General features: G+C 35.7%; 1 protein-coding gene across 2 annotated transcripts; it reads left to right on the forward strand.

Moving 5' to 3' along the window:
* The first annotated feature begins 426 nt into the window (after positions 1-426).
* LOC123549377 (uncharacterized) lies at positions 427-13,231 on the forward strand. Of its 2 annotated transcripts, none has more exons than XM_053545441.1 (5): positions 427-1,751; positions 4,743-4,991; positions 5,360-5,506; positions 8,626-8,861; positions 9,336-13,231. In XM_053545441.1, exons 4-5 carry the CDS (start codon positions 8,826-8,828, stop codon positions 10,092-10,094), a joined length of 795 nt encoding a protein of 264 aa, XP_053401416.1. In that variant the 5' UTR covers positions 427-1,751; positions 4,743-4,991; positions 5,360-5,506; positions 8,626-8,825; the 3' UTR covers positions 10,095-13,231. The 2 variants fall into 2 exon arrangements, with proteins under 2 accessions (XP_053401416.1, XP_045193344.2); XM_045337409.2 differs by having other exon boundaries at positions 430-1,751.
* The last annotated feature ends 863 nt before the right edge of the window (positions 13,232-14,094 follow it).

The raw sequence follows: 14,094 nt of genomic DNA on the forward strand, positions 1-14,094 counted from the left end.
AGAGAAAAAGTGTTCCGATATATATCGGAACAGTTTTACTGTGCTGATATATATCGGAACACTTTTTTTCTTATGAAACTCCATAGAGATTTCCGTGTTGATATATATCGCAACAGTTTTGTAAGATATCAGCACAGTTTTGTAGTAATAATGTGTGTTACTGTGTATAACATGCTGCAAAGATCAAAGGAAAATTGCCTCACTATGCGATAAAAGTAAGATATAAGCCTCAAAATATCCGATATGTAAAATACTACACTGTCCAGATGGTGTGCTTCGGATAGTGTAATATTTTATAATTGAGCCTCACCATGAGAAAACCAACATAGTGCATTTGCGACCAGCATGGATCTAGACCAGCCTGCGCATCCGCGCAGTCTGGTCAAGATCCATGCTGTTCGCTTTCAAAGCCTACTGCAATTAGAGAAACCGTTAGCGAACTGCATGGATCCTGACCAGATTGCACGGATGCGCAGGCTGGTCTGGATCCATGCTGGTCGCAAATGCACTATGTTGGTTTTCTCATGGCGCGACTCAATTATATTGAATCACTTTCGTCTTATAAAGTTGTATCCTTTATATAAACTTACCAATCTGGTTTAAAGACACTTGCTGCAGTTTCTTGTATGACGGATGGGGCAAAAATTTCCCAGTAATAGAATTTGTTCAAACTTTGTATATGAACACAGTTTCATGTTAGAAACAGAAAAATGCAAAAATACAATCGTAGGTCACCGTGCTTGTTTAGGAGTTATCTGCCCTTAAAATGGATATTTCTTCAAATTTGCATATTCAAGGGCAGATAACTCCTGAACAAGCACGGTGACCTTCGTTTGTTTTCATCATGACACTGTATTCATATACAAAGTTTGAACATATGATATTATTTTGGATTTTTTTTTACCCAGAACTGCCACAACCATCGTTAAATCATTCGCGATCTTACTATCATGGTAGGTAGAGATTGCTATATCGACTTTGAGGGTCGGTAGACTGTTTTCTACCAGTTAAGATCAATGTGATTGACTTAATTACGGCTTGTCATACATAATAAATGAATTAGATCTACTCCTTCTAAACAAGATAGGAATCTGCACTAAAATTTAGGATTATTTTGTACAATTGGAATTGGGCGGTGTCTTCGCGCTGTTGCATAAAAGTTGAAACGTGAAATGTATTAAAATATCAAATGTGATGTAATTATTGCATTTGTAATTCAGATTTAGAATATATTTCAATCTGCAACTGTCTAAAGTGTTTAAGCATGACACATTGCAATTTATGAATGACGAATACATGCATCTTAGTTTATAATAAGGTCAAGTAACAGTGAACGCGGTGAAAAATTTAAACAGTAACATACATGCATTATTTAAAAAAGTAATGTTAATTTGCAAATGAAACATATTTTTATACATATGAAATAACTCTTGGTTTGAAGTTTTTTTGTAGTTGTAAGGTGGGATGATTTCCCACTGACGGACAATTTAACACGGAAAACCTTTGAAACATACGTTTTTGTTGTAAGGCTACTGTCATAAAACTGTGTTGATCACAAACGGACACGGAAAATTGAGAGAAAACATGTTCTAAATACATACTCATATACAATTATGATGCGGGACAGAAAGAGGATGAAATGTTAAGGAAGTTATACATGTAGATGTAACGGTTGCAGACGAAAATGATTCTTGTAGGATTAGTTTTATTGACAGTGAACAATTTGTTTTGTTCTGCAGATATACAAAGATGTAAGTTTTATTGTGGATTTTCGCTTGTTTTCTAAAAATACCGATATATATTCCTCTTTTTATCGGGGAAGTTCATTTTTTAAAAGTATTCTGCGGAAACAGCCTTTCGTATAAAAGTTAGGTAGATGTTCAAAAGCGGCAAAATGCTTAAGACTTTTGAAAAAGTATTTTATTTTGTAAATAGAAATAATTTCTTATCTGTAAATGCCGTCAGTACCTTGCTCGTTTCTAAAGAAACCCTAAAAAAAATATTTATAAAGTCTTGTACACAATGTGACTAGGTTTTAGTTTATTTTAGTCTAGTGTAACTATTCTTCCCTTTTTATAAAGAGTGATGTTTTAAGTCAGTGTTTTATATAGAGAATTGGAATATTGTTAATATGTACATATGTATGTTGTCTCATATATAGCTCTATGTAATTGTTGCTTGTATTATTGTGACGTGAATTAATATATGCTGTACATGTGATGAGACATAAATAAATAAATAAATTTGAAATAATTAACTAAATATAACATTAATTTTGTATAAGGATTTTTTTACATATATTTATCACATGTTTGACGTCGCGGGAAAGAAACTGTCAAAATTACATGATTTGATATTAAACTATTACACCTCTAGAGCTACATGTTAATTTGTGTTATATAGTTGTTAACAGCTTATGGTTATACATAAAAAACTTGTTATATGATTACATAAAAATGAAAAACAAGGGTTTCAAAGAAAACATGTGATGTGACGTTGACAGACTAGGTTCTTGCAGACTGATATTAATTATGGTGCTGAGACCTTTAAAGTTCTTAACGCAAACCTGTTTTTGAAATTTGATAACAGGATAATTTTGTGGACCTAGGTTTTTAGAGAGATCTGAGTTGAAATCAGAGGTTCTAAAGTTTTCTGTTGAGAACAAAGGTTTTAGAAATTATTGTGCAAACGGCTTGCCATAATTGTATCAACCTACCTGCAGTTCAAGTACAGAACAGAACAAACATTTAAATTACGACTCGTACAATGTACAACGTCACACACTAAAACATACAATAATACAGAAATATAATAGTCACGTGGTGCTAACCAAAATACATCACATTTCGATTTGCATGCTACAAATAGAATACCGACTCATTAACGTTATTACCATAAAAAAAGCAAAAAAGAGTAAGAGGATGACCAAAATTTAAAGAATATTTATTTTTGATTGAGCGTCCACTGTTTCACACTCTGTTGCTCCTACGTAGGAGTTAGTATCTCCTACGTACGAGATATTAAGTCAGATACTAAGTTGTACGCAAGACAATGCTGGCACCAGGACACTGCCAGGAATGTGGAGTTAGTATTTCCTATTTAGGACATACTATCTGTAACGTAGGACTTAGTATCTCCTACGTAGAACTTAGTACCTCCTACGTAAGACTTAGTATCTACTACATAGGAGTCTTACATAGGAGATACATGTACTAAGTCGTACGTAAGACAAATTTAAATCTCTCTGCTAGCACCAGGCCCCATGTTCACAAAGCATTTTCCGGTCTCAGCTGAGTTTGAGTTTGAAATTTTAATATCAATTTTACTAAAACTTCTAGGTTAAATTCCAACTGAAACTGACCATCAGTACTGAATAGGTATTTGAAAATAGATATCAACTTAAAATTTAGTTTTAAACATTCTATTTAGATATAAATGACAAAGAAAGTTTCATTATCAAACTCAGCTGAGACTGAAAATGTTTTGTGAACACGGGGCCAGGACGCTGCCATACTTTCCTTAGTTTATTCTATTATTAGAACATATAATACAAGTATTGCGCCGCGACAGTGATTAGATCAATCTATACCTAAAGTCTTGGGATGTTTATTTGCATAGCAACGGACGTCTTGGTTGTAAATCAATACCAGTTTTGGTGCCGTATGTCAATAAATAATGTACGATCCAGAAGACCAGACATATGAAGTTTTAGGTGGAAATAAGTTTAAGATTCATTGATGGGGTTTAAAGACTACTTACGGAAACGGACACATGGACGAACATGCAGGTTTATAGGGAGAATATTTAATTAAAGAACACAAATGTAAAATAAAACTTTTTTGATAGCTGCAGAATATCAAAGGTCATGATTTATTGCGGATATCTAGACTTTAATGTTTTTTTTTTATTTTTTTTTTATTTGAGCAATTAACTATGCAGATGAGTGGCAAATTGGTTAATGCATTTGAATACCTGCTCTATAATAGGCTGATAGGACTTTATTTTGAAATCATGACAACACGCAGAGTAGCAGTATTAAATAAGAATATTATTTTCCTTTAATATACGTGTGTATAGCATTAGAACGTTCATAATTGTAATTAAGAAAAATATTCATCTTTCTTAAAATCGTATAAAATTAAAGCACACTGATAAAGAGGGTCAGTATATACTAGGTGGTAATGAAGCACATTTTTATGCCCCCGAATGCGGGCATATTAAAATCGCATTGTCCGTCCGTGTGTGCGTGCGTCCGTGTAAATTCTTGTCCGGGCTGTAACTTCAACATTCATTGGGGGGGGGGGGGGGGGGGGTGAAAATGATTTGACCCAAATGTTAACCATACTGAGAAGCTGTGTCGCGCTTATGACCCGGTCTCCCAGGTCAAGGTCACAAATTTATGTGTGATTTTGAAACAAGTTTGCACAAATGTTCATCTAATCCCAATGGTGTGTCCTGTCAACGACCCGGATGTCTTGGGTCAAGATCAAGGTCACAATTTGACACATCGGTTTTCTGCATGCAGTCTTATTTTTGTTATTGTTGTTTATGCATGTATATGGATTTAGAAGTCATTTTGTGCAAATAACTATTTTAGCCTGAGCATATGCTCTGTGCATGATCCGGGTCTCTCGGGTCAAGGTCAGTGTCATTATTTAAATTGCAGACAACTGTAGCATTCTTGGGCACGCTTCGGGGGACTAATAGTGACAGTTCTTGTTTGTCTTTTTTCTTATATATAGACAATATGGAAGATGAGTGTGGTACCACGATCAACATGATTCTGGACAGTGTGTATCAAATACGGCTCCAGTTGGATGATAATTACCTCGATACTCTACAATCAGCCGGGTCAGCCACGTGTCAGACCAACGTAGAACCATGGTACACGTGGCCAAATCTTATGTTCTACTTTGAAGACCTTGATCTGGACTGTAGATTAGGCTATTTACAGTTTTTTCAAAGTACAACAAATGCAACAAGAGTGAAAGGTTAGTGGTTTTGTACATTTATCAGTTTGGAGTTTCGTTATTATTCTAATACTAATTTGTATTGTCTCCGTCAGTCAGCGCATGCGTACGAACGTTTAATACGTAACTGAAATTTCTTTCTTTCGTTAATTATAGATTAGTGACATTTTGACTTAAAACAGGAGGGAGAAATGGTTGCAACATTAAGCCAGTTTTGTGATAATGTCATTTCGACCGATGATCGTGTCCGTTTCTGTAGTTTCTTTTTTTTTTTAAAAAAAAAAAAAGAAATGGCAGTATGTCACTAAATTCAATGTCAAGGTCGCGCTTGACGATCGAAATCATGTAATTCGCTATAAACTCAACTTGCTGTTTCTGTATATCAACAGGTCTTGAAGATGATATATGCGGTGATCAGAAGCCTGAGGGTGTATTTACGCTGGGGCAAGAGAGAAATTTACGGATAGGGTATGTGGCCAGGAGAAGTCAATACGTGGAGGGCGTTTTCTCAATCATCATCACAGCGTATGCAGATGGTATGTCTAAAATTTTGGTTGTTAAAGGGGTAGTTGTGTGTTTTTCAGAATCACATGAGTGTTTCTTGATACAATACTTTTATAAACTCATTAAACGTTTTTAAATAGAAACGGCAGACATGTTTAACGTTCATTCTCAACAAACCTCCGTTACGTCAATGTCAGATGACCCTTTTAACGCAACGATACGCACGCCGGGATAATCAATGCACAGCTTTCCCAATGCCTACATTACTAGTGGAGCACAGTGTGCGTGCTGTGGTGCTACTTTTTAAAACGTGACATAACCCTGAATTCGTCGTTTTGCAATACTGGGCTGATTAAAATTGAAAACTTCACTGAAAATATAAGATATGGATTATGGTGTTGTAGCCTCGTTTCACCTTCACACTGCTAAATTTCTAAAATAGACTGGTCCATCATTCAATTTGGGCAGTATCAATTATTATTTAAAGGGATGTTCACGGAAAATCTACTGACTGAATAGTGAACAGTGCAGACCATGATCAGCCGGCTGAGTCTGCACTGGTCGCAAAGCCAAAACCACTTGCCGTCAGCAGGCAAAGGGTTAAAATGAGCAGAGGCAGTGATACCGTAATTTCTCAATTTACATGAAAAGGGTGTCACAGAATTCGTATTTTTTTAATTTGATAATTCAGACGTCAAAATTTCAAACATCATTTTCTTTATCATCAAAATAATTATTGTTTCTACTTTGCTGCGGTCCGTTATTGCAAAATTTAATTTCAATAGAAAGATAATAAATGATTTATAACCTATACTTCTAATAAATGAAGTTATTGCTTTCTTTTTGTTGCGATTCATTTCTGTAAATCTTAATTTCATTAGAATGTCAATAAATGATCTATAACCTGTGCATATTTTTCCTTCGGGGAAAAAAGGCTACAAGTGCGCATATTTACACCATAACGTGACGTCTTATTTTGACGTTATAATGATTGAGCGATATCAATAATATTATCGATAGGTAAGAAAAATGATGTAATATGGTTACCAGCGTAAGGCAGGTGTTTTCATAACCCTCGGGACAGCGTGAATAAAAGAACCTCTTTAGTGCGCGGATTTCCATGTCACGCTGTCCATCGGGTTTTGAAAACCCCTGTTTTACACAGGCATGCAATATCATTAAAATCGCATACATAGTTTTCCCCAGGCCACCGCGCCAACATGAGACAAATTGTCCGGAAAGGGACGCTTTTGTTAATTTTAATGTTGACCAAAATTCAAATATACTTCAATAAGTTTCTTTAAAAAGTAACGATGGCGGGTGCTCTGTTTAGAAATACTTGTACAAAATTGACAGGATGATAGTTTCTTAATGTTTTTTAAACGGTTACATGCAGGTGAACAGTTAAGCTGTCTGTTTTAGTAATTCCATATTCAGTTAGTAATTATTTTTAAAGTTTGGTGGTAATAAGTATGCTTTTGTGTTATCGCATTTATTTCTTCACATCAGTAGCTGCTAAATTATGATATTCGTGGATAATGTACATAAATGTCGGCCAATAACTTCATATTTTCGTACATTTTCAATAAGACGGACAATTACTAAATTACTGTTCATTCGGCTTGTGTTTCTTGTCAGACTACTATCTACCTTTGACTTTTATGTGAGTGGCACTTACACACTAACAAGGCAACCATTACTTAAAATGTAAACCCCCTAAGAAAAATGAGTTCTAATATTACCAAACATGTTTGTTTTTAATTATGAATATTATCACTGACGTAACGCTGGTACTGATGAGATAGGAGCAAAAAAAAAAAAAATTATTCCGGTCAGACTCCAGGAAATATTCAGTTGCTATTAGTGCATATATTATAGTGTTAAAATTTGAAACTGCTCGATCATCCATTGTTATTTTCTGGTAAACAATTTCGATTAAAAAAGCACTTCGGCTTCTTGCAGGCTTCTCACTGAAGTAGGTATTATTTCTATTTCATGTGGCAACATGAGGGTAGAAGCTGAAATATGGCAGCGCGACAACTCTGAACATATAGGGAAAGTTATAATTCTATGGAAGGCCGGTGCGCCATATTAATTGCCAAATGCTAAATGCCATTACTTAATGCTTCTGCTACTTACAAACTCTTTATGACATACAGTTAATGCTAATTTCCAAAATGCTAGGTGCCAAGTAGCTAATGCTTAATATTGCACAACGTGATAAATGCTAATTTCCAAATGCTAGGTGTCAAGTAGCTAATGCTTAATATTGCCAACGTGATAAATGCTAATTTCCAAATGCTAGGTGTCAAGTAGCTAATGCTTAATATTGCCAACGTGATAAATGCTAATCATCAAATTCTTTAACTTCATGAGTTATTGACTTGTTATACTAATGAAGTAACTTTTAATCATTTCAAAACCCATATTAAAATGTTCTACCAGTTTGAATTGAAACAATACCGTGCTCTACAGGTTATTAAACTGATTCTTCCTTATTGCTAAACTTTTCGGGACAGCTTCAAGTTCGACAACTTTCGCTGCACGGATATGGAAATGCGCCGTGAGAGTTATCATTCTTTCCTATTGATACTTACTCGTCGTATAGATGTGAGAATTATCGTTCTTCCGTATTTTTGTGTATGACCGACAGCTCTCGCTGTATAGATAGGTTATGGTTCTTTCTCAGAGCCGTGTCCCGTCCGACAGCTCTTGCTTTATAGATAGGTTATGATTCTTTCTCAGAGCCTTGTCCCGTCCGACAGCTCTTGCTTTATAGATAGGTTATGATTCTTTCTCAGAGCCGTGTCCCGTCCGACAGCTCTTGCTTTATAGATAGGTTATGATTCTTTCTCAGAGCCGTGTCCCGTCCGACAGCTCTTGCTTTAAAGATAGGTTATGATTCTTTCTCAGAGCCGTGTCCCGTCCGACAGCTCATGCTGTATAGATAGGTTATGATTCTTTCTCAGAACCTTGTCCCGTCCGACAGCTCTTGCTTTATAGATAGATTATGATTCTTTCTCAGAGCCGTGTCCCGTCCGACAGCTCTCGCTGTATAGATAGGTTATGATTCTCCCGTCCGACAGCTTTCTCTGTATAGATAGGGAAATGCGTTGTGTGAGTTATGATTCTTATCCTTTACCTTTTTCAGAGCCATGTCCTGTCCACAGCTTTAAGTGCGACAACTCTCGCTGTATTGATAGAGAGGTTCGATGTGAGGGTTATGATTCCTGCGGCGACGGTTCAGGTTGTAGATTCGATCTGTCGTCTGCCGCTATCGCTGCAATTATTATCAGCAGCTTGGTTGGGTTGTTTGTTTAGATCTCAACAGTCATTTGTGTCGTCTGCTGCATGAGGAAGAATCGGAAGTCTCAGGAAACCGTTCAGGTTTGCTTACTTTTCAATATTTTAGTTAGATATATAAGCCATAAGTCGTTCAAAATCAGCCAGCTTTCGAAGCCACAGACCATGTTTCAGTGATACAATGTTTTCTAAAGTAAACAATGCTCTTTAGTAGATCCATATATGGTCAGGTTTTTCTTAAGAAGTTGTGTTATTTCTTACTACGTAATGCTTTTAAACGTAGAACAGTATTTCAATATAATGAGGGCAACAGAAAACCGTATCATCTAATGTTTTGTGGAAAAAATAAAATCCGTTTTATAAAATCTGAAAGAGGACGCCTTGGACGCATAACCCACAAGCAAACAAAGCAATAGCAGACTCGGTTTGAGAGAGTTTGTTTACGAGATGTAATGAAATGGGCAACACCCCCAGGCCCCATAGTTATGTTTTCTTACACAGATTATAAAGCAGTACAATTGTTTGATATATTAACATATTTACCGCATTCATTTTCAGAATCGGACACAACCCAGAGTAGTTTATACAGCAACTACTACTAGTACTGGAATAATTAGTCCTCCAGCTTACGACTCGGGACAAAGTGATCAAATAAGAATGAACGGTGAAAATCCTTTCCACCCTGAGCCGTATCATTCCGCATCGCCTTCGTCACTTCCGCCATTAAACGTTGCAGCGGGACAAGACCCCGCATATCCCCCTAATTGGACAATGCCGTCTTATCAACAGAATGTTTTTAGAAATCCCCCTCCATATGAAGAAATGCAAACAAACATGCCGGAAAATAATGATTCGACGGAGCGAGAACATGAAAATACAGATAACGATATACTGGAAAACATAACAAATATTGCATCTAGTGGAGAAACAGATAATAAAACGGTAGAAGAGCCAACAGATAATATATCAGTAATGGAACCACCAGGCGGTCAAGTTAGAGAGATAACAACAAATAGTGAAGAAACTGAAGAGTCGCCCGGGAACAGTGAACATGAGGACAATACTCTTCACGAAACAAGTCACGTAGCGGATGAGCTTGCATCAGATGAAGAAGACAATAAAGATAAAAATGATATAATTGGCTCAGGAAATTCGTTATGGGAAGGGCATGATAAAGACACCAAAGTTGAAGGTGATAACTATAATTCTAAATGTTCGAAATTAGAAATGAAAAACAACGATAAGACAGATACATTTGAAGATGCCGAAACAGAATCTACGATGAACATAGCGACTGAACGCAACAGCACACCGTGACCATGGTGACAGAGTTACACTCTATTGGTCACTTTTTAGACCTAGAATGTGAAAGTTAGCGCAATGTAAATATAGACATAAGAGACTTGTTATGTCACCTACCTGGTGCAGCAAACACTCAGTAAATTGAATACACGGTATGCATTTTGACTGCTTTGCCATGTAACTAGTGGCAGATAGAGTAAACATCACATTAAACATTCCTAGTAAATGAGGGTTGTCACATAAATTTCTGCACTTCTCATACAGAATTACATACAAACTTGTTGATTGTGGAGAAACACTCCGTTAACTGCACTTCAGTGACAAATGGTAATGTCTTGTATAAGCAAAAAGCTTAAGCATTTTTTTTATATTCCAGACTTTATTTTTACATTTATCTAGTTTTAGATATGTAAAATGGACCGATCTTTGATGTAAAATAATCCCAGTGAAAAAAAATATTTTTAAAATGTAACTTCTTAATAATTATGTGACCGTGTCGATAGTTCCCATTTTTGCAACGTATCTTGTTCCATTACAATAATATTTTTACACGAATCACAAGCGGCAAATTTTATTGAAATAAAACAAAAATATAACCCAAACACACAGCATTCACAACACGCACGTGCATGCAATCACGAAGGTTACGAGTAAATATACAAACAGAATCTATAAGAGGAAATATATAAAGAATAAACATCTTATTTTGGACTTGTGATGCTCTTCGTATCAGCGGCCGTTCAAAGTTACATTTTTTTTCTGTCGTATCTGTAAGGAGAATAACAACTGTTACAGCCTCCTCATAAGTGCTACTGGTTATGGTAAATATTGCAGGGCTTACTGTATCTGTAAAACTTGTTCAATTTGTAGGATGGTTGTATCGCTTTAGATACAGACAGACTTAGTTTGTTACGTTTACGCAACATTTCAATAAGACTAGCTTGCTTTTTACGTTTCAGATCACATGGCAAATTCCATGTACCCATCCGGCATCTGTTCATTATTTTAGCCTTCTGGCATCTGTTCATTTTTTAAGGCACGAGCGGGCACCTTGTGAATATAAAAATAGGTAGAACAACTGACCTTCAGCAAATCAGCTGAAGTCCTACCACACTTTACGATACTAGTAGGGATCGAATCCAAAGAGGCGAAGAGAAAGTTAGCGAATTTAACCATTATTAACAGTTGCTATTCAACGTAGTCTGACCGTTAACGAAACGGGGTGTTATAAGTTAAAGAAGGCGTAATGAGCGGGAATTTCAAAAACAAGTTGCATCCTTGATAGCATGATTATAAAAATAGCAAAAGCTGATGTACAATTATTAAATTGGTCAAATTCACACTTTTTACGCAAATCGCGTCGAAAAATCACGTTTTAGCCTTGCTCTAAATAGTTGTGACGTTGTCGTTTTTACGGCGATTAATTTAGTTCCGCGGCATTCATTTGATATATCAGGTCATTTAAAACCTGTACGGTGATGTAATTTTCAAATATGTACTCCGACTATTCTCCGAAGGAATGCTTACTTTATGCAAAAATCATGCCAAAATCTTTGTACGAAATGATTGTTTTCGAGCGAAATGATTAAGTAGTGTGTAAAAACTGTTCCACAGATTTTTAAAAAACACTATAATTATCATATCAATTTATTTTACTGCAAAATGAGCGAAAAAATACGGGAGTCTCTGAATTTGTTTTCGCTGTATTGTGTTAAATTTTCCCCTACACCGCTTTTCATGCGCAGATTTTGTGCATCAAAATTTCACAAAGAACTGTTTGTACTTTAGAGAAAAATAAGTAAAATCACAAAAAGTTTACAACAACATAAATTTCCATTTAAGTGTATTCTAATTCATTTTAGCCATTTTCCGATTTTTATTATCACACTTGTATACCTGAATGTATGTTACACACAAGAAAGCGTAATGAAAAAATGATACTTCTTAGCTCGTTCTCCCCTCCATAGATTTTATTTTTTAATTTTCTGAAAATGGTCCTGCTATGTTTTTTAATAAAATAAGATTACAAAATTCCTTGACTACCGGGTTCATTTTCACGCTACGGTGTTGGAGATAGAATTCTGTCTCATTAAATTCGTTTATTTGAGGCACCCTAGAAAAAATGATACTGACACTTAAATTTTTTAGTTTCATAATTGTTTACCAATAGTTTGATGATTCTTTCATAAAAAGTAATGGTATAATGAATTCCCTGCAAACGTTTTGGATAAAGGCCGCCACTTTGAAATTTGTCTCTACTTGACCTTGAGGAAATACCATAAATTATACAAAATTTATAAAAAACGGCACGGTAAAAGTTTTTAAAAATTTGCAACAAAGTGCCAAGCACGGTCTTTTTCTCGCATTCAAATTGTCCCTTTATATGATTTATTTGCAGCCTTTATTTAACGGCTTGTTGCATTATTCAACAATTATTCGTATTTGGTTTAAGCCCGTTTCAACAGTTTCGTAAATAGTTAAATACAATTTTCCCCGGAATCCGGAGATGTTAGTTCGAGCCCGACTAGCTACAGCGATTCATGAAGCGGGTAAGTTGTCAGTTTCTTACGGAGAGTGCCTACTGAATAGAAACTATAAAGGTTGTGTAAGCACACCTCCGTGACATTGGACGGTTGTGAAATGCATAAGTGCAATAATTTATTTATTTCATGTCCTTACACTTTTAACATCTGGCGTTAACTTCATGTCGCTTTGACTGTGCGAATTTCAACCAACTTAAAAGTCAGAATTAGCCGGGAATAATCATTGCTGGTTTTTGGGTTATACGCCCGTTTTCGTCAACATTATATATTTTTGCTATACTCTTTTTTTCCACTGTAACTTACAACTGTCCCATTGAAAAATAGTAGTCAGGGGTAAATTGACTGTACCGGACACACGAGGGATGGGAGTAAATTTTGATCGGGTGAATTAGACAAGAAACTTTTTTCTAAGGGTCAGTTGTTTTTGAAGTTTCAAAACTGGAATTATTTTAAAATCTGAATGTATTTGTTAACCATGGTTTAAAATGTTAAAGCTAACATTGTGGAAATACGGTGTATGCCGATGTTGAAAAAACTAAAGTTGTAGCCTGCCCCAATTGATTTTGTTGTTGTTGTTTTTTTGTTCTGTGTTAAAAAGATATGCTTGTGTTATTGTATGTATGAAACAAAGAGCAATCAAGTATGATTAAAAAAAATGAAGTTAGCAGTTAATTCTTAAAACGCGAAAAACGCGGAAGTTCATTGTTATCACTACCTCGCCCCCCTCCCCCCACCGTTTATTCATATTAAATTTCTACCGTATTTTGGTTTTTATAGTGCTGTTCTAAGACAGACTCTGAGCGGTCATGTTTCGGAGATCCCGGGTTCCAAATTCTTGCGTAAAAGTTTGGAAACGACACCGATCTTTTATATTTTACACTTTAGTTCATTCATATCACCCGGTTTTGTTTCAAGCCAATGTTGAAAATGACAGCGATTTGGCAGCTATATCCAGTCATAATATTCACGTTATTCAAATTTGAAAAAACATACACATACTGATAAATACGGTGGAAGTCCTTTTACAATGATTAAATTAAATCCCCTTGTTATGGTGAACGTGTGTACAAAGTTATTTAAAAAGGCTTTTCTATGTATATTAAAGGTGCCAGACTACACAAAAAGAAATAACAAAACATCTTAGACCTTTTTTTTACGTGTGATCCTTCGAATTAGAAATGTAAATCTTGCACCCGACACATATGTTTTATTATTCCTCGCCCAGCGACCTTCAAAATGCTTATAACTGAAAAAGTATTTTAGCTACAATCATCAAACATCATATAATCATTAATTAGCACATGAGCTTTGCTCACATTTAACATTATCTCCCTTGACCCAGTAAAAGCAGAGTTGATTTTGATGATAAACATGCTTTTTAGCTCACCTGAGCAATGCTCAGGTGAGTTTTTCTGATCGCTCGATGTCCGGCGTCTGTCGTCCATCGTCTGTCGTCTGTCGTCCGTCAACAT

This window comes from Mercenaria mercenaria, chromosome 6, assembly GCF_021730395.1.
Source record: "Mercenaria mercenaria strain notata chromosome 6, MADL_Memer_1, whole genome shotgun sequence".
NCBI classification, from domain to species: domain Eukaryota; kingdom Metazoa; phylum Mollusca; class Bivalvia; order Venerida; family Veneridae; genus Mercenaria; species Mercenaria mercenaria.

What these genes read in the sequence shown, in the direction of transcription:
- LOC123549377 (XM_053545441.1), top strand. Translation starts at nt 8,826, where the DNA reads ATGAGGAAGAATCGGAAGTCTCAGGAAACCGTTCAG. An exon ending in AGTCTCAGGAAACCGTTCAG is followed by an intron (nt 8,862 to 9,335) that starts GTTTGCTTACTT and finishes ATTCATTTTCAG; the next exon opens with AATCGGACACAACCCAGAGT.